Below are 21,013 nucleotides of genomic sequence, written 5' to 3'. Positions count from 1 at the left end.
TTAGATTTAACTTGAACATTTTTTAATGCATAAAAAAAGGAAGCAATTATATATATTATTAGATGGATAGGTTTGTGTTAAAATGACAACACCTCTTAAAGTGACACCGTGACACCACATATACAACAATATTATAAACGCTACATAGCAATCTATAGATTGCTATATAATGTGTCGAATATTGCTGGCCGAGAAAAATTGTTGTATAAGATGCAGCATATTGTTGGCCGTGTTTTTGGGGTTTTTTTTTTTTTTTTGCCATGTGATAGCTTAGTATTTGTCTACATGTACAAATGATTAACTAGAAATGGTGGTATGTTGTTATTTTAAGAGATGGTGGCACCTAACACTCCCTTGGATGGACACGTATATATAGTTATTTTTCAGTTTTAAAAATATGTGACCCAACATCAGAGTTTCCCTTATTTCTTAAACAATATTATTAGGTCAAATTAATACGTTTGGGGAGAAATGGGAAAACGAAGTCATTCTCCCATCCACAGGCTTCCTTGTCTCAAATATATAGAAAGTGCTGGTTACAGCTGTATCCAAGTTCCTCCACCATACGCCCTATGCATACATACATATATATATGTTGTCTCTATATGTGTATATATTAATAATATATTCTTTAATATTACTCTCAATTTAGAATATTTGTAATTTAAAATTCTACCATTACCAACTTGTCACCAACCAAACTATGCTTATCCCCAAAATATTATAGAAAGAACTTGCTAGAAGTAGAAAACTGCCTGGATTAATAGTATATTATTAGTATTCTTTTCTTCTTACTTTGTATGTTCTTTTTTTTATTCACTACTATGTTTAGGATAAGATGTTATACATTAAGGTGTGGTTTGTTAGTAGGTCAATTTAGAATTTTGTTAGATATATTTACCGTAAGATGCAACGTGAGATTTAGACGAAATTAGAGTATATCTATTACCAATACATCATTCGCTAAAAACCAAGTATTAGCCCAAATCCTTTGATTAGTTTAACTTACTCCATCCATCAAATTATGCATCGAATTTAGCGATATTAATTTTACAAATAACGTATTAGCAATTCAAAATAATATTACTATTCCATTTGTCCGCCGTTACTTATCACTAGTTTCCATTTCCAATCTACACTTCTATTTGTATTTTGCCTTAAGTATAACAAATACTCACTCCATCCCAAAATAAGCCAGTCATATATTCCTTTTTTGGAATGTCTCACAATAAGTGAGTCGTGTTCCTTTTTAGCGAAAAATCTCCACTTTTACTTTATTCTCTGTTTATTTTTCTACTCTTCTATTTCTCATATTTTTCTCTTTCTATTTTAACCATTTAATATCAATTCCTTAAATCTCGTATCCAAAAGAAGTGCTTCACTTATCTTAGAAAGGTGGGACTACTACTGGAAGAAAAGCAAGTTGTATAGAAGAAACAACAATTATATTTTTATTAGTCTTTATAAATATAGAATGTTGGTTATATAATAAAAAGTGGCGTGTCCCAATATTTGAGCCGAAAAATAATAAATTTATTGTGCAATCTGTATGAAATAATTACTACCACTCTGTTTAACAGAAACAGTTAAATATGGAAGTGAAGTCTAAAGTTGGGTCTGACAGTTTTAAGTAGACGAAATTTAATAAGGGAGTAATAAATATGCCTTTACTTTCTCCGCTAATTTGTTGTTTTCCATCTTAAAACCGCGCGCAGACGGTATGTTGAGACACACACACACCCCATAAACTCCACTTCTTCAACCCCAACAACGCATTCATTCACAAACAGTACCCATTTTTCTTGTGATCTGTGCATAGTCTATGTGAATTATTCTTTGCAAGCGTGGTTGGTGCTTTGGTTCTATCATTAATGACCAAAGATCCTCTCTTTTCATAATTCTGCATTATCTTTCTTGGATCTGCAAAAGGGAAAAGAGGGAAAAGGGCGATGAAACGAGTCCTCATTTGAGGGCCTCCTTGTTTTGTTGAAGAAAGGGTGAAAAGGCTCAATCTTGAAGCTTGCTTTATTAGGAAAATTTTGTGGGTGTGGGGAATTTAGCAGCTTTTCTCTTGGGAGAATTCCTGAAACAGTGAAAGTGGGGTTTTTTTTAAGGAGGAGAAGAAGTAGTACCAATTTTCAAGGTGGGTTGTTTTCATCATCTCCTTTTTTTTTTTTTTTTAAAACGTTGTGTTGTTGCATGATGTTTATGAATTCTTGAAATGTGTTTATGGGTTTTGAAGGAATTTGACTCTTCTTGTGTGAGTTTTAGCTTCCTATGAAGTTATGCTTTTTACATGTGTAAGTTATTGTTACCAAGTCTTGACCTTATCTTCTATCTACTATCTCTTTGTGTGTGTTTATTTTGGATTTTGGTTTACATGAGAGCAAAGTCTACGGCTCAAAGTTGTGATTTTTAGCCTACTGAGATTGAGAATTTGATGGTGGTTTGCAAAGAATTGCTGACAATATACAGAGGAGAAGAATAAGAAACTACTGTAGTGGGGGTTTTGAAGGGGAAAGATGGAGGGCCTTGAGAATTCCCAATTCATTTGTGTTATCACTTTGGGCAAAAAGCAATTAAGCATTCCATAATCAATTCTTGGAATAAGAATACATCACTTAGCACAAAGGTGCCCCAAATTGCTCTGCTTCTTCCTTTTCATCACTTCTTTGGCAGTGGTTACTTGTGAACTAAAGCAAGTTTCCATAAAGAAGTAAGCCAAAATAGATTTTTATAATCATTCCTAAAACTGCCTTTTTTGCATTTTTTTTGTAGCATCGCAGAAGGTATAAATCATGTTTATGGTTACTTTTCATCTTCTCCATTTACTTTTCATATAAAATTCTTGCTATTTATGCAGCCGGTTTAGACTTTTGATTACAAAACATGAGTTATTGATTGATAGTTTGTTCTACTTTTATTGAATTGCATTGACCTTTTCAATTTTTTCGAGTAACTTTTACATGAAAGATGTGCTTTTTCATAAGACAAAACACATGAAGATTCATGTATCTCGAGCTTAAAAAAAAGGCTGATTTCAAATAAGAGTGCCACATTTTTTCTTGACTTTTTAAATTTTCCTTGGTTATTGCATAAACATTCATTTGTGATTGTGATCATCTAATTATGAGTAGTTGGTGTAACAGCTTATGCTAGAAAGAATCTCTGAAGAAATGGAGTTATAGGAATGGATCCTCAGGCTTTTATTAGGTTGTCTATTGGGTGTCTGGGGATTAGATTTCCCGGAAGTGCAGTAGCCGCAGAAAATTCTGGTATATGTTCGTTCACTTCTCCATGTGTATGTGAGATACGCCTCCGCGGCTTCCCTGTGCAGACAACACCAATCCCTTTTATGCCATCTCCTGAAGCAACTCCTAATTCTCACAGTGTCTCGTCCAGCTTTTATCTCGAAGAATCCGACTTGAAAGCACTCTTGGCACCTGGATGTTTCTATGCCTCCAATGCGAGGCTCGAGATAGCTGTGTTTACGGGTAGGAAGGGGAGCCATTGTGGTGTTGGTGTCAAGAGGCAACAGATTGGAGCTTTTAAGTTGAATGTGGGTCCCGAATGGTGCGAAGGCAAGTCGGTTATTCTCTTCAATGGCTGGATTGGCATTGGCAAGAACAGGCATGAGACTGGTAAACCAGGAGCCGAACTTCATCTACGGGTTAAGCTGGACCCTGATCCTAGATACGTTTTCCAATTCGAAGACGATACTAAGTTGAGCCCGCAAATTGTTCAGCTTCAAGGCAATGTCAAGCAGCCTATTTTCAGCTGCAAGTTTACTCGAGACAGGTAATAATGTGAGATAAAAATGCTTGCTTGATTTCCACACTGTCAAAAAATGAATGGATGTTTCTTGTTTTTGATAAATGAGTTAATGAATAGTTGTTTCTTGTTTTCTTGTTTTGATAAATAATTCACAGGGCATCCCAGGTAGATCCACTAAGCAACTTCTGGTCAAATACAGCCGATGGTTCGAACCAAGACACAGGGAGACGAGAGCGCAAGGGGTGGAAGGTGAAGATACACGACCTATCTGGCTCAGCAGTTGCAGCGGCCTTCATAACAACCCCTTTCGTGCCAGCAACGGGCGGTGACTGGGTGGCAAAGTCCAATCCGGGAGCCTGGCTAATTGTCCGCCCTGATCCGTGCAGCTCTGAGAGCTGGCAGCCGTGGGGGAAGCTCGAAGCCTGGCGTGAACGAGGAGGGATCAGAGACTGCATCTGCTTCCGCTTCCATGTCTTCTCAGAAGGGCAGGAAGGAGGCGACTTTCTCATGTCGGAGATACTAATCAACGCAGAGAAAGGTGGGGAGTTCTTCATAGATACCGACAGACAGGTTCGCGCTGCAGCAACGCCATTACCGAGCCCACAGAGCAGCGGAGACTTCGCGGGGCTGAGCCCGGTGGCTGGTGGGTTCGTCATGAGCTGTAGAGTGCAGGGGGAAGGGAAGTCGAGCAAGCCCCATGTGCAGCTTGCAATGAGACATGTCACGTGTGTCGAGGACGCCGCCATATTCATGGCTCTCGCTGCTGCGGTCGACCTTAGTATCGAGGCGTGCGCACCCTTCCGTAGAAAGATCCGAAGAGGCAATCATTCTTGGTGAAGAAGGTGATACTATTCAATCTAAGAAAATAGTTTCCTCTGATTATTGGATCACATTTTGTACAGAATCAACTTGAATTGGATGTGGATTCTACTGTGTTACTGCTAATTAATCATCCCTCATCTGTCTGAATTTTCTTCCTTTTTATGCTTTTGGTAAATTTTGAAGGTAAATGTTAAACTAAAAAAACAAACTTGAAAATACACTTACAACTTATAAGTGTGTAAATATATACAGAGTAATGTATTTACAGAATTAGGTATCCCCACAAAAAATAAGAATGCTACTTTGTGAATTCTGCATAAATGTTACTTAGTTGTATCTTGTATTGCTGTAGTTCCTCTAAAGCCTTGGCTTTTTCTTCACCTGCACTTTCTTCTGTAGCCTTCTCAGAGTTTGATATTTTTCTCTCAACGCTTTTTATCTGCAACAACACATTGATGTGAGAGATCTCACCACTTATAAACAAACAGACAGAGAAAAAGAGGAGAAGGACCTTTCTATAAGGCCACCTTAAGACACCATTCTTTCTGCAGATCTTCTTCATGACTGTCGGGCATATATTCAATCTTCGAGCAGCTTCTTCGATCGGAAGATGAAAGTATTCTACAAAGTCATTGATCCCCAGATTCCGAGTCCTTTCCCTCTGCACCAAACATCAAATTTCAACAACAATATGTATTAAAAATAGTATATATATCACATGTTAACAACCTGCATTGCAAGGGGGATCTTCATGGATCCTCCTGCTTCATTCAACTGCTCACTTTGATAATCACCTGCATTTACACAAGAATCAACAATGAGATGTGATGTCGGATTAGTATAGTATCCGAATTCAACGATGCTAACCTGTTATATCCGGTGCAAATTGAAGAAAATGAGGCGTGTTATCTGGTTGGTTGAATCCAACACTAAGAGCTTCATAGAACGTCGAGAGAGGATCTTGCATCGGACTGTACCCTTCTCGTCTACAAACCTCGTAATACTCCACCAAGAAATTCTTCACTGCCACCGTGCTCTCCTTGTGAAAACTACAACAATCCAATAAGTGTTAATCTAATATGTTCAGTGATCATATTTTTTCGATTTAGGCTAAACGAGAAAGAAACTCACTCGAACATTTGGGAATCTTGGGTCTGCAAAGACGAGCCACAGTCATAAATTCCGAGAAGAGCGTGAGTGATTATCCCAAACACTCCATGAATCTCCAGCCGCTTCAGGTTCACGCCTACAAAAAATCAAAGTAACAAATTGAAAACGGTGGAAATGGGATGAAGTGAATTGAGAAAGAAAATGATTGAAATCACCATTGGTGTGAGTGATCTCTCGAAGGATTTGACAGCAAGCGCAGTTATACTGAGCCAATGGTTGGAGGAAGGCAGGGTTGAGTGGCGGTGAGTTTGCGGTTAAATCGTTGCAAACTTGCCAAATTACGGGGTCCGAAAACAGATCCTCTGTGTCCAGGAGATCTTCGTCGTCCAAGTTGAAGTCATTTTGGTCTTGGGGTTGGAAAGGGAACAGGGTTGAGTCTGCCATTTCAGGAAGAGTGGCGGCGCCGGTGGAGGCGGCAACGCCTCGTGGCGTTGGCTTTGACGGCGGTGTGGTTGGCTTCTTCCTCGGATTTGGAGAAAGAGGAGAGAAGAATTGAGTAAAAAAGTGAAAAGAGGCGTCTGTGAGAATACAATAAGCGGGAGAGGCACAAGCGGTTAGTGACCGTTGGAAAAGCGGTTAACTTTCACAATTAAACTTTGCAATCATTTAGATATGTATAGTACTCAGAGAATTAATTTATAGATAAATCTTCAAATAATCATGCTTTTGAATTTAATTAGTAGTAGTATTTATATATTATTCTGAAGCTATATCTGATCATATTTCTGAAAGTATATTTGAGTGTATTACATTGAATCTGGAACGCGCGCAGCAGCGTATGCGCACGTCCGCAAATCATCACCGGCGGAACGTGCAGTTTGAGGTAGGGGATAAAGTTCTCCTTAAGCTACAAAATTATAGGCAACATTCTGTCGCGAAGCCTTTAGCTGCGAAGCTGGCGCGGAGGTTTTATGGGCCTTTCACTGTCATTGAGAAAATCGGGCCAGTTGCTTATCGCCTAGAACTTCCACCCGGGGCCCGCATACATGATGTGTTCCATGTGAGTCTACTTCGACCATTTGTGGAGGGGGGATCCTCGGCTATCCCCGTTGCTTTACCAAAGGAGTTTGTGGGGGCTCGTTCTGTAGTTGAGCCGGCCAGAATTCTTGATCACCGTGTTGCATTGCGTGAAGGCCAGCCTATGGAGCAGGTTTTGGTCCGGTGGTCAGGGGAAGATGCCACCCTGGCTTCGTGGGAGCCGCTGGAGGTGATCGCAGCTCGTTTCCCTTCACTCCTTGAGGACAAGGAGCCTGTTATCGGGGGAGGGGGTTGATACGGGTATGATCCCTCGTCCAACGGGTGTCACGGGGGAGACACCGGTCACGGAGACCCTGCCGGAGAATAATCCAGCTGATGTACTTGAGCCGCCGGAGATAGAGCAGAACAGTGAGGACGAGTTGGAAGAGTCAGGCCGGCCGTTGAGACTACGAAGGACACCGGCATGGTTTGGAGATTATGTTTCACGCTAGTTTTATTATTATTGGACTTAATTGCTTTAGTTATTGTTTTTACTTTATTTTTGACATTATTTATTTTGGAACTTTTGAGTCGAGCAATTATAAGCTCCGTTTCGGGTTTTCTTGTTGGTTCTTTCCCGAAATGATCGAGTCGAACCAAACCTAGGGTCCTTAGTATAAATAGGAATTCTGGACATTGAAATTGGCAAGAAATCAATACACAGAATTTTCCTAACTTTATTTCCTTTGCTTTCATCGCAAGTTTTGTTCTCAGCCGCCAAACCCTAGTTGTGGCAGCTCCTTTCCGTCGCAATCCGGCGAATCATCGTCATTCCGATCAGATACGAGACCCGCCTCGTATTACACATCCTTGTCTCCTTAACAGAACATAATTTTGTAAGAATTTATATAATAATAATGATATGAAAAATGAAAATTGGAAGAATAAATACAACTTCTCTTAATTCATCACATGAATTTGTAAATAGTCAAACATTAAAAGTAACCACTTTACAAATTCATGTGATGAATTAAGAGAAGTTGTATTTATTTTTTCATTTTTCATATCATTATATAAATTCTTGTCTACAAAAAAGGATTGCCTTCACACATCTTTATCTTCTTCCTTCTATTTGTTGCTTATGTGTCCACAGTTACACGTTGTTGGTTCATTTGAAACTTATATGCTCTTGAAAATTATTTGGCAAAATAAGAAAATCATGAACTATAATCCCATTATTATGTTTTTATCTTCGTTCAATAGTATTCATAACTAGAGAACTCATTGTACATATTATTATTGCTGATTTACAGGATGTGAACATTGATTCTTTGGAGAAAAACCGATTATCACTACCACTTTTGGTGCTTAAAGAAAACATTTTACCTTTCTCTAACAGGTACCTTCATTGCTAATGTTTTGTTGAAGCTCAACTTACTTCGAGCAATCTGATACGATCACCCCGTAGTTGATGTGCCAGTAAAGAGATCGTCATAATCCAAGTTGAAGTAATTTTGGTCTTGGGGTTGGAAAGGGAACGCAGCGGCTGAGTCTGCCATTTCAGGAAGAGTGGCAACGCCTCGTGGCGTCGACGTAGACAGAGGTGTGGTCGGCTTCTTCCTCAGATTTGGGGAAAAGAGGGGGAGAAGAATTGAGTACAATAAGTGAAAAGAGGTCTGTTGGATGCAATAAGTGTAAAGATATCACATTTTCTTTTTTACAAGAAGTTCTTCCTCACATCAATATAAATATATTATTTTTTCTTTTCACTTACCACACAAAATAACATCTCCAGTAAAATGCAATTGTGTCGGTCTCCACTTTAGTAGTTTGGCAGGATGTGAAGGCCCCTGTACTAAAATTGAGTTTAAGTATTTTATTGGGGCTGATACATCGTGTAAATTGAACCGTTATCAGATCAACCCAATATCGATCTAGCCAAATAAAGTCAAACCCTAATCCAATCTGAAATGATCGAGTTCTTATTGGGTCATTAACTTTGTGCATGTTCGCGCGGATTATCGTGTCATGTTAAAAATTGTCAGCCTCACCGTAAATTAACGTAAGTTACTGTAAAAATAGTTTGACACGACACGATAACGACCAGAACATGATATTACACTATAAAATATGATATTATAATTTTAAAACCTGTTATAACATGATTAAAGCTTTATCACAATTTAAATCTAAATAATAAAATTAAAATCTACTTCATCCGTCCCCAAAAAATATGTATTTTAGGTTCGGCACGAGTTTTAATGTAAAATTTGTAAAATAAGAGAGAGGTAGAAAGAAAAAGTGATTAAAGTATTGTTAGTGAAGAATGTGTCCCATCTCATTAGAGAGAAAAGGGTTATCAAAATGAGAATGTGCATATTCTTGTGAACAGACTAAAAAGGAAAGAGTGCATGTTCTTATGGGACGAATGGAGTAATATTTTTTCATTGATAAAAATAATCAAAACAATAATTTTATTTCTTATCGGATAATCCGAACCCAACTCGAAATCATTGGAGTCGTATTGGATCGACCCGATAAGAATCCAAATCCAATAAAGTTTAACTCAAACCCATTAATTTTGTGTGAATTCATATTAAATTATCGTGTCGTATCAAAAATTGACCGTACTTTTTACATTCTGCGAACTTGCACAAAATGAACTTAATGCTAAATGAGTGATTAAATAATAAATTCTTCAATCTGTTATGGGCTTTCATTTTTGGGAAAATATCTACATTGGACACTGATTCTGTGAAATATGCATGGTCAATATTCTATTTTCAACAGTCCATTCTTAACTTGTAGTATTTCGTAATGACACGATGTAAAGCGGCTTAATTCGCAAGTTACTTTATTTCCAATTAATAGATAGAAAGAGTAACGATTATGAATGTATATGATGAACCATTCACTCCTTTTACTAAAAGTGTTTACTGTTTGTAGTGAAATGTTAAACTAAGGTGTTGTCACACAATCACACTCACTCACACTTAATTTAGTGACACTACAACTTAACATTGGTTGATTTATAGGAGTATTTGTAGTATTGCTCATTTTTATAATCCTTTTAACTATTTGAATTTTAGATATATAATGATGAGCTTCCCTGCTCAATTCCATTGCTAACTCAACAATTTTATTATTTCACAAACTATGACTCTACCATCCAAACTCTATCTATAGCATTAGAACCTAAACAAAGAATGAATGTATCATTTCACAACTATATAACTCCACAATCCACATACTATCAATTTCATTGCTACCTAAAACAAAGAACGTTGATCCATTTGAACTAGCTCAATGTGATTATCATGCATAGGAGTTGCTGGTTCCGTTGTTGAGAACCCATCATCATGTGAAAACATCCCTTCTTGACTCTGAGCAACTCCTCTCTCCCCACGGCCGCGACCATCTGCTGCGGTTGACAGCAAATCGCGGCCTTTCTCTTTACAAAACACCCTAGCAAGATCACATATCTTTTTCTTGAATGAACAAGTGGATTCATACATGAACACACACAAGTATACAACTAGAGCAGATGATGATGACAGCCCTGCAATGAGGAAAAGCCCCCTAAAGCTGTCCAGAGTGAGGCTCTCAGAGGCGATCACAGCCCCACCGGGACTGCTGCACCCTTCCTCCTCTCCGAGCCACTTTTTTGTGATAAACAACATCTTATCATCCTCTTTCAGTTTCAAGATTTGTCTTGAAACATCAGGGAGTAGTGGTGAGCCCTTTGGAAATGCCTGCATTGTCAATGAGCTCAATTTTGAAGGAGAGAGAGAGAAACGGATAAAGCGAGAGAGAGGGAACACTAACTTACAAATCCAAATCCAGAAGTCCTATAAGTTGGTCCTATCATTGTATACTTATGGCAATATTTTGAAAGAAAGAGCCTAATGTAAGGAAGCTCATCAACAACTGCACCTACTCCTCCGTTTCTGCTGCCTCTGGAGAGGGCGACGTCATAGTCCTCCAACGTGCTGTATATCCTAAACTTGGAGCTGTCAAATTTCATATTATCCATCAAGAATCCACTCACAAAGGAGCCCTCTTGATAGCCAACATATTCACCATTCTTGATAAGATCATCCACTTCGTTCACTTTCGGCTGCAGCTGCTGCAGCGTTAGCATGGAGGTCAAGTTTGCAGTGTAGCTCGACGTTAGAACCAGCACCACAAACACCCACACAATCAACACAAATCTTGTCAAGTTGCTCTTCACTCTCTCCCCTGCCACGATTAAACCAAACTAGTTAAAACAGAGGAAAAAAGGGCTGAAAAAGCAATACTACATGTTTTTGGACTTACTATGTGCAAAAACAAGTGTTGAGAAAGAGAACCAGAAGATCATCCCAACTTGCTGCATTACTTGGCCTTGGAAATGTTTGTTAACGCGATGCTCAAGAACCCAAATGACGAATCCAGTGAAGACGAAGAATGCGGCTATGGTTAGCCAAAGGCCGGTTGTGAGAGGCTTCATGAATATCCAAGCATTCTTCTTCCTATCTTGATCTTTGATTGGGACAACTATTGCAACACCAGATTCTGTGTAAGGGAAGGTGAAATCGACGAAGTTTGATCTGTTAGCTACAATGGTGACATCTCCTACAACTGCATCATATTCCTGTCATAACTTAAGTAAGAGAGTTAGTAGTACTCACAATGCAACAAAATGGCCAAAAGAATCAAATTTTATGGTATTTGCATTTACCTCAGTAAATATTTGATAAACAAGATCATTATAATTCCCACCACTCTCTCCATCAATGGTTTCAAAAGGGATATACTCAAATTGAACAGCATAAGGCATTGATCTCATGACTTCCTCAAAAACATCAATGCAGAAACCAGTTGCTGTAATGGCTTTACTTTCTTGATTCCTCTCAACTTTGATAAATTCAGTGAAGCCCTTTTTGACAGGAACTCCAACTCTCAACTTCTTCCCGCTTGTCGGAATCTCCCAGCCTTTAGGCACGATGCTCGTGGCCCCCGGCCACAAGATTCCTCCAAGATTCCCCTTTTCTTGAACTTCATCATCACACTTCAGCTCCTTTGAAATCCCATTTCTCTCGGACCAAAATCCAACAGTGCATTCTCCTCTGCCATACACACTCACTATCTCAAACGCAGACGGCTGCAACTGCCCGTTGCTTATATTGAAATCGCCACTCAGCCCTTTAAACTTACAGTTTCTGATCAAATGGATAAAAGAGGGATCACTATTTGAAGTCCCTATTGCTTCCAAATCTGTCAAATTCCAACCCCCGACCGGCTTCTTGAACCGTGGGGATGCCACTCCCACGCTCTTGACTGCCTCAGCCAATGCTGTCACAGTGTCATAAGCCCACAATCCAACAACATCAAGTTCTGTTCTCTCCATCTCTGGATTCTCCCTATGAAATCTCTTCCTCCATCTCTTCGAAAACCTCCTAACCTCCTCGGATCTTGGAACATACGCCTTCACTCCTAACACGCCTTGCATCGCCTCAATAGTCTCTGAATCCACAGAATGCAACAAACTAGTCAAAACATCAGCAATGATCCATGCATACCCCTCTCTCATCATCCCAGCCTTCTTCACCATCTTAAAGTAACGTGTTGCAAGATTTGGGAGCATGTGCACCACGAACACCCTCGTCTGCATAGTCTTCATCTTGTACAATTCTAGAAGAATTCGATCATCTTCTGCTGAAGGAGACACGATGCTTTGGTATGAAACCAAAGCATTGATCTGCATCAGACCTTCAGACAAGAATGGCATCAGACCACTCCCATAATTTGTATCCTCGTACACGAAAACAACCTCCCTCCAACCAAAATTCTTCACAATCGAAGCAATCGCTTTGGCCTGCGAAGAAGAGCACCATGATGCTCTAACAAAGTGCGATGACTCTGTAGGCGACAGCAACGGGCTCGTTGCTTGAGATATGATTGGCACTCTCACTTGTTCACCGATATCTATCACAAAATCTGCTTGGATCGATCTTTGTGGCCCGAATATCGCCATCACTTGAGTATTCTTCAACAAATCAATGGCTGCAACAAAACATCTTATAGTCAAGAATTGGCTTAAAAAGAAAAAGAAAAAGAAAAAAGTAGCACTAGCATTACCAGCTGAAGCTGCAGCTACAGAGCCATTGCTGGCATCTCTGAAATGAGGCACAATCATAGTATTACAACTTTGTTTTGAGTAGAAATCATCGATCGCCATAGAAATGCATGTCTTCATGATTTTTCCAATAGTTTGGTTAAGATCAAGAATGAATCCCACATCAGCCTTTGCTGCAGTTGCATTATATCCGTCTGATTGATCAACACAAATGATCATGATCATGATCAGCAAAGACCATTTTGAAATCTGCATTGGAAAAGCATATGTGAAAAGTGTTGAAGCGAAAAACTTATATATACACTTATTGATCATGCAAATTTATTAGCAAGAAATTGGAATATAAGAAGTACATACGCGTTTAATTACTAAGTCAGTGATGTAAAATGCAGAGTATGTTGCGATGTGTAGACTTGTCAAACAATTTTTTCCCTTGATACTAAATATTTTCATGCTTGGTAAAAGTCTGCTGATTTGGTGACAGCTCTGACCAATTCTCGAATTTATGGTTCTTGGAAGGTTATGTTTAGATTCAATTAAGTTGATGCTAACTAGTCTAGTCCAGTCTACATTTAGTTACAAAAAATATTTTTGTGGAGTATTTAGTGAGACTTAGTATATGACTGAATTTTTAGGTCTGCCCCTTAAGACAAGTTGAGCTTCCAGAATTGAGTTTACCCTTCAATTCCAAGTTTTTGTTGACAGGAAATCCAACTTATTACTACCTCTGTTTCTTTTGGGATTTGATAATGACATTGAGATTAAAGTAATCAACCATCTACATTAAACATATCTATAAGTAATTTATTTCATATACTAGTGAGAATCAATTTTTTATACTTATTGAAAATCGATTGTGACGTAGCTATTACACATCAATTTTGGCGCCATATCACAACTCTTTTAATAGCATAATACCTCTCCCATAACACTACTCCAATAATTTTAATTTTTCATTTTCTAAAATTACAATGCATTACATATTACTCCCCCGTCCCCGATTAGGAGTCACACTTTGATCGGACACGAGTTTTAAGAAATATAAAGAAAACTTAGTTGAAAAAAGTTAGTGGAATATGAAACCCATTTTTTAATATTGGTTTTATAATAAAATGCGAGTGAATTGAGTTAGTGGAATGTGAAACCTACTTACTATTTATGATAAAAATGAAGTGTGACTTTTAATTGGGGACGGATCAAAATAGAAAAATGTGACTCTTAATCGGGGACGGAGAGAGTATAATGTTATAACAATAAAACAATAAGAATAATGTTAATAATTATTAAGCATCCAATATATTTTACACCATGTACTTGATTGATCATTTGACAACATCTTTAGTACTAGTATTGGCTTATTATTGCACGTTAAAACTCCATTACAGATTTCAAACAGCAGCGATTGTGAATGAATTAAGGCTCACTTTTTTCATCATTAACAATTCACCAACAAAGCGATTAAAATAACTAGAACATGAAATGGTAAATGAACATGAATCAATAAAAAGCAGTAATGGTTCAAAAAAATCTGAATCTGATGATTTGGTAACAATATGTTCAGAAATTCAATATATTGCTCATTTATATCCAACAAAAAATTGAAAAGAGAAAAAGACTCCACGTGGCAAGAATCAGGAGTAGAGATGGGGCAAATCTTCAGCATCGAACGGCTGGTAGACCTCCACGTCATCTCCGCCCGCCTCCAGCAATTGCCTCTCGGGTCTCTCCGGACATAACAGATCCCCTCCTTCAACGCCGTTAGATATCACGCTGTTTAAATCGCAGTTTACAGCATTGTAGTCATCTGTTGCCGGCGACGGCACCGGCGATCTCACTGGCTCTTCCGCACCCTCAATTTCTGGAGCCGGCGATGGACTCGTGCTCGGAGCATCATCACCATCTTCCTCGACCTCCGCCGCAGGAGATGGAACCCCGACCCAATCGGAATCGGTTGGACCGTCGGAGGCCTCTGGAGATACTACCGGACTTTCGTATTCCGCCGGCGACGGTGAAGGAACTCTTCCCCCATGAATCGGAGCCGGAGAAAGATATCTCGGTGATTGGCCGTTTCCAGAAACCCTAGAAATTGGGGCCGGGGACGGAGTAGAAACCCTAGAAATTGGGGCTGGAGACGGAGTAGAAACCCTAGAAATTGGGGCCGGGGACGGAGCAGAAACCCTAGAAACTGGGGCTGGAGACGGAACCCTCTGAGAATCGGTGTTCATGAAATCGGCGGGAATTGGAGACGGAGAAGGAGCCGAATCGGAGGCGGTAGGCGGTGGAGAATCAGCGACGTCGTCTAACGACGACAAAACGGAAACAACAACCATCCAGCGGTTACGATAAACCTCCCACTTTCCCACCGGAACGCCGTCCACAGTGACGGCGCCGCCGTTGGAGACGACGTGGACCGTCTTGTTCGGGAACAGAGTGTAGAACTCGACTCCGACCGCCGACATCCTGGCAAGATCGGCGAAGCGCTGGCGCGTGGGGATGACGTGGTGGCGGAAATTGTACCGGAAGCTCTCCGGCGTCATGAAAAGGTGAACGTCGGAGACTGCGAGAACAGTCACCGACGTGAGCGGCAGCAGATCCGATCTCCGCACGCGCATGGCGGAGGCGACGACGTTGTAGCCCTTCCGGCGCAGAGCCCGCATGGCGCGCTCAAGAAACATGCGGTTGAATTGGAGCGGGGCGGCGGAGGAGGTGGGGAAGCGGTGGGCGAGGGAGCACCGGGTGGCGAAGGCGGGGTTGAGGACGCCGTCGATGCCGTGGACGATGAGGTGCTCGTCGACGTAGAGGTCGGGCTGGCGGATCTTGACGGTGGTGATGGGGTTGGAGAAGGGGGAGGAGGAGATGGAGACCTGGCCGGCGCGGGGGCTCTTGAAGAGGTGGAGGCAGTTGTTGTAGTGGAAGGTGCGGAGCTCGTCGCCGTCGTCGCGGGAGGAGATGGCGGGCCAGGTGGCGGGGGGAGGGCGGAGGGTGTGGTAGAGGAGGACGGGGATGGAGGGGCGCGGCGGGGGGCGGTGGTTGTTGAGGATGCGGGTGGAGGCGAAGGAGAAGGAGAAGTCGGGAGGGGCGAGGAGGGTGCCGGAGAAGTTGGCGGTGGAGGAGATGGAGACGAGGAGGGATGCGAAGATGGAGTAGCCTCTGATGCGGAGGGTGTCGGCGGCGAGGATTGCGGAGGGCGGCCGGTGGGGGACGGCGGCGGCAGAGCTCCAAGAAAGGAGCAGAGAGAAAGTGAAGAGCTTGATGCAGTGGAAAGAATCCATGGCTGTTTGTGATGGAGTTTTCTTGGTTGCGAAATGTGGTTGTGACTGAGAATGAATTGGCGGAGGGATTTAAATGATTCTGCAACTGCTTCTCATCAGACTTTCCCTCGCGAAACTGAGATCTTGATTGGACGGTCAAGATCTACAACAAAAGCTGATATACTCCTCTCACACACACAATCTTTATCATATTTAACTTTTGTCCCGTATTATTTGATTAAATTAAACAGGAAACAAAATATGTTCTCTTAAATTAATACTGATACAATTTTATTCTTTAAGTTTTACTTAGCCATTTTAATACACATGCATTCTCTGTGAAATAAAATAGATTAATTGAGATACATATGTGAAGTATGTGAAGTGTAAGAGCATCCGCAACGGGGCTTAGGCCAGCCATAAGTCAGCAATAGGCCAGCCATTCTCTCCCCTGCCACGTCAGCAACACTAAAAAATCCACCTGCCACATCAGATTTAGGCCAGCCATAGGCCAGCCGCAATAAAAATAATTCAAAATATACTACATTTACGGAATTAAAATTACGATTAAATTACGGAATTAAATTTACGACACATATACGGGAAAATTCATTAATTGCATTTAAAAAAGTTACATAGATAAAAAAAAATTACATTTAAGAAGGTGCATAATAAAAAAAAAAAACTATTGCCGTGCAATCCTCCGTGCCCACAACTCTTCAATTATATCCTTTTGGAGTTGAATATGAGCATCCACTTGGCGCATGTTGGCAAATTCCTGAAGGCGGCCGGCTTCATCGAGAGGTATCGCACGTCGTACACTAGGGGTGGCCGTTCCGTGGCTTGGACCGGCTTCATCGTCACTGACCCAACTAGTCAGTTGTACGCCTTCGTCTTCGACGATCATGTTGTGAAGGATAATGCAGGCGTACATTATCTGGGAAACGCATCCGACATCCCACAAACGCGTTGGACCCTTAATTGCCGCCCATCGAGACTGGAGCACACCAAATGCGCGCTCCACGTCCTTGCGAACCGACTCCTGTCGTTGCGCAAAGTAGGCCTTCTTTTCATCACTTGTTTGTCTGATCGTCTTCACAAAGACCGGCCACCGAGGGTATATCCCATCCGCCAAGTAGTAGCTCATATCATGTCGGTTGCCGTTGGCCACAAATGAGACGGCTGGGCCGACGCCCTGGCACTTCTCGTTGAAGAGGGGAGACGAGTTCAGGACGTTGAGGTCGTTGTTCGACCCGGCTACCCCAAAATACGCATGCCAGATCCACAGCCGGTAATCAGCTACGGCCTCGAGGATTATCGTGGGGTTCTTTGACTTGTAGCCGGTCGTGTAGGCCCCCTTCCAGGTAGTCGGACAGTTCTTTCACTCCCAATGCATACAATCTATGCTGCCTAACATCCCGGGGAACCCATGCTTCTCCCCGTGCATCTGCATCAAATTCTGACAATCTTCGGGAGTAGGGCTTCGAAGGTACTGCTACCGAAAATGCTGATCACGGCCCCACAGAACTCCTTCAGACATTTCAGGGCTGACGACTCACCGATGTGGAGGTACTCATCCCACATGTCTGCCGCGCCTCCGTAGGCCAACTGCCTGATTGCCGCCGTGCACTTTTGAATAGGGGTGTGGTCGGGTCTGCCAGCCGCATCGTGCCTGAAGCGGAAACACAGATATTGACGCTCTAATGCCCCAACGATGCGCATAAACAACTCCCTGCGCATTCTAAAATGCCGCCGGAACATGTTGGCTGGAAACCGCGGGTTCTCTGAAAAGTAGTCGTCGTACAGCCGCTGATGTGCAGCTACGTGATCCCGATCAATCACTGCTCGGTGGTGGACAACTCGTGGAGGGCGAGGTATCGCCTGCTGTTCCACCATACGCATGTACCGCTCCATCTCGCGGTTCATGTAGGCATTCATAGCCTCGTTCATCCTCCGTTCGTACTCCTCAGCATCCCCACCACTACCACCACCGCTACCACCCGCGTTACTCATCGCGCGATGATACTCTTGTACAGAAAGTTAGAGAGAGAGAAAACTCGTTAAAACAAGTGGTGCAAATGAAAATGAAACGAAAATTGCGTTTATATAGGTTTGTGAAAGAAAAAAAAAACAAAACAAAAATCGGCGCTGGCCGATCGCTGGCCGATCGGGAAGCTACAATGGCGGCTAGCCGATCAGCTAGCGCATCGGCCAGCGCCCACCAATCGGCCAGCCCACGCCGATCGGCTGGCCGGTATACCGCTGGCCGCCTATAATGGTTCGGCTAGCCGACCGGCCAGCGCGAAGAATCGGCTAGCCGGTCGCTAGCCGACCATTGCGGATGCTCTAAGGTTGAGTGGCTGACTATTCCTGACCTTGAACTTAATTACATTGATAATTTGGACAAAGATGAGAAATTTTCAAAATGAGAGGACCAATTGTGTGATTAAAATGAACTTAATAGTATCAATTTTTTGCATAACAGTATTGCCAATATAATTACTACTAAAAAAATACATATGACGGCGTACATATATTTATAATTACCCTAGCTAGGAAGGGATCAAATAGCTAATAAAAATACCTAAAATATTATGTATTCTCAATCTACAATTATAACTTTTCTTTTGATTCCGTATGATTTTTAAGAAATGTGCGAATGAAAATAAATTAAAAAAATTTAGTGGAGAGTATGATTCCATTTTGTATATTATTAGTACCCATCTGTTCCACGGTAATAGAGTCATTTTGTGATTTTGGTATGTTACATAGTAATTCATTTTCCTTTTAAGTACAAGTCAACACATTTTTTCACATCTACTTTACTCTCTCTTACTTTTTTTTCTCTTCTTTTCTCTACTTTTTTTCATTTTCCACTTTATTCTCCCTTTACTTAACTCACCTAATATAATTTTTCTTAATCTCCGTGCCGAAAAGAAACGCCTCCATTACTATGAAACGGAAAGAGTATTATAAAATGTGTGTATCTAATGGAGTGATGAGAACCACATTTACATGATTCTCCCTAGTTTTAAAAAACTTTGTGGTGTGCTATATAGACTCATTCATTTTAGTCCTATTACAGAGGACGTAGTGAGAAAATCCAAAATTACAGTGATATATCCTGAAGTAAAACCATGGCATCACTCATTTAACAAATATCTCTTACTTTAATCAAGCATTTAAGGCTGTACTCTATCTGAGGATTTCCAATAACAAATATGGTAACTTTCATTTATGCAAGAAAACCATTATTCCAGGAGAGCATCTTGGCCATCGACATCATTACATAAATCATCAAAAACTCTCCAACTATATAAACCCAAACACACATTAGTATAACACAACAACATAAAACAACATCACTCATGGCTGGAACAATGAAACTCATCAAAATAGCACTAGCTTGTGCACTAGCCCTAATCTCAATCCTCCATGCAACTGAAGCAGCAGGATTCAGCGTCGATCTGATCCACAGAGATTCCCTAAAATCCCCCTCACTCCAATCCTCCTTCGAGCACGTCTCAGCCACCGTGCAACGATCATTCAACCGCGCGAAAACCCTAATCCTCAGAGACGGCGGCAACAACTCTCCACAAGCAGCCTCAGTCGACATTGTCCCGGACGCCGGCGAGTACCTCATGAGGTTCGGCCTCGGCACCCCCCAAGTCGAAACCCTAGCCATCGCCGACACGGGGAGCGACCTCACGTGGGTGCAGTGCGCCCCCTGCCAGAAATGCTTCAAGCAGAAGGCCCCAATCTTCGACCCGAGCAAATCCTCCACCTACAAGGCGGTCCCGTGCAGCTCACCCACGTGCAAATCCGTCCGCAGCACCTCCTGCGGCGGCGGCGCTAAGGGCGTCTGCAACTACTCCATCCAGTACGGCGACAGATCCTACAGCAGAGGCGACCTGGCCACCGAAACCCTAACCCTAGGCGCCAACGAGTCCATCCCCACCACCATCATCGGCTGCGGCCACGTCGACCAGGGCACATTCGGCGCCGGCGCGTCCGGGATCGTCGGCCTCGGCGGCGGGAAAGAGTCGTTGATCCGGCAGATGCAGACCTCGATTAAGGGGAAATTCTCCTACTGCCTCGTGCCGATCTCCGGGCGGTCGAGCCAGCCTAGCAAGATGCACTTCGGGGACGAGGCCGTGGTCTCCGGCGCGGGGGTTTTGACGACTCCGATCGTCGCCAAGTCGCCGGATACCTTCTACTATCTCACTTTGGAAGGCATGAGCGTCGGAAACAAGAGATTCAACCTGGCTCCGTTGTCGTCATCCGACGACGGCGAAGGCAGCGATGAAGGCGGCGACGTGTTTCAATCGGGGGAAGGGAACATAATCATAGATTCGGGGACGACGCTGACGTTCCTGCCGAGCGAGATGTACCGGGAAGTGGAGACGGCGGTGAAGAGGGAGGTGGGAATGAAGGAGATCGCGGATCCGGCGAGGCAGCTGAAGCTGTGTTACCCTGCGACGGAGGAGTTTGAGAGCAAGATTCCGGAAATCACGGCGCATTTTAAGGGGGCTGATGTGAAGTTGAAGGCTTACAACGCTTTTGTTAAGACGAGTGAGAGTTCGGTGTGCTTTGCCTTTGCGGAGTCGACTAGTTTGGGGATTGCGATTTATGGGAATCTGGCGCAGATGGACTACTTGGTCGGGTATGATTTGGTGAAGAAGACGGTGTCGTTTAAGCCTACTGATTGTAGCAATGCATGAAGTGGATGATGGAGTATTAAATAAAAGGGATATGAGTGATTGCGTGTTTATTTACTTCCGGTCAATTATGAGATTGTTTCGCTAAGTGATGAAGACATGAATTATTTAACAATGTTCAAGAAATTAAAAGAAGGAAATATCAAACTTTCAAATTTGTATTTGTTGGCAATTGAAACTAAAAAATAGTAATATTAGAACTA

At 42.0% G+C, this 21,013-nt stretch overlaps 4 protein-coding genes and 1 pseudogene across 8 annotated transcripts; 3 read left to right on the top strand and 2 right to left on the bottom strand.

Annotated features, from left to right (window-relative positions):
* Nucleotides 1-1,679: 1,679 nt before the first annotated feature.
* LOC125202818 (uncharacterized) lies at nt 1,680-4,743 on the top strand. Of its 4 annotated transcripts, none has more exons than XM_048101291.2 (3): nt 1,680-2,143; nt 3,138-3,798; nt 3,930-4,743. In XM_048101291.2, exons 2-3 carry the CDS (start codon nt 3,191-3,193, stop codon nt 4,609-4,611), a joined length of 1,290 nt encoding a protein of 429 aa, XP_047957248.1. In that variant the 5' UTR covers nt 1,680-2,143; nt 3,138-3,190; the 3' UTR covers nt 4,612-4,743. The 4 variants fall into 4 exon arrangements, with proteins under 4 accessions (XP_047957248.1, XP_047957246.1, XP_047957247.1 ...); XM_048101289.2 differs by having other exon boundaries at nt 1,681-2,143; nt 3,150-3,798; XM_048101290.2 differs by lacking the exon at nt 1,680-2,143 and adding an exon at nt 2,176-2,632 and having other exon boundaries at nt 3,150-3,798.
* A 122-nt stretch (nt 4,744-4,865) lies between these two features.
* Nucleotides 4,866-6,246, bottom strand: LOC125205049 (uncharacterized). The gene is made up of 6 exons (XM_089066062.1): nt 5,922-6,246; nt 5,728-5,842; nt 5,464-5,645; nt 5,326-5,390; nt 5,108-5,257; nt 4,866-5,035 (listed from the first exon to the last, which is right to left on the bottom strand). Exons 1-6 carry the CDS (start codon nt 6,148-6,150, stop codon nt 4,895-4,897), a joined length of 882 nt encoding a protein of 293 aa, XP_088922188.1. The 5' UTR covers nt 6,151-6,246; the 3' UTR covers nt 4,866-4,894.
* A 298-nt stretch (nt 6,247-6,544) lies between these two features.
* Nucleotides 6,545-7,039, top strand: LOC148931482 (uncharacterized). Its single transcript, XM_089064803.1, has one exon. It carries the CDS (start codon nt 6,545-6,547, stop codon nt 7,037-7,039), a length of 495 nt encoding a protein of 164 aa, XP_088920929.1.
* A 2,884-nt stretch (nt 7,040-9,923) lies between these two features.
* LOC125185656 (glutamate receptor 2.3-like) lies at nt 9,924-13,156 on the bottom strand (annotated as a pseudogene). Its single transcript, XR_016135978.1, has 4 exons — nt 12,844-13,156; nt 11,444-12,768; nt 10,553-11,356; nt 9,924-10,475 (listed from the first exon to the last, which is right to left on the bottom strand). The product of XR_016135978.1 is annotated as a glutamate receptor 2.3-like (transcript).
* A 6,304-nt stretch (nt 13,157-19,460) lies between these two features.
* On the top strand, nt 19,461-21,013 carry LOC125185648 (aspartic proteinase CDR1-like). The gene has a single exon (XM_048082212.2). The coding sequence runs from the start codon at nt 19,461-19,463 to the stop codon at nt 20,811-20,813; it is 1,353 nt and encodes a 450-aa protein (XP_047938169.1). The 3' UTR covers nt 20,814-21,013.

The sequence above is a fragment of the Salvia hispanica genome, chromosome 2, assembly GCF_029641045.1.
Source record: "Salvia hispanica isolate PSC_SH4W2 chromosome 2, Shi_PSC_v1, whole genome shotgun sequence".
In the NCBI taxonomy this organism is placed as follows: domain Eukaryota; kingdom Viridiplantae; phylum Streptophyta; class Magnoliopsida; order Lamiales; family Lamiaceae; genus Salvia; species Salvia hispanica.
The sequence above is the reverse complement of the archived record's forward strand: the minus strand, read 5'-3'. Positions and strand labels throughout refer to the sequence as shown.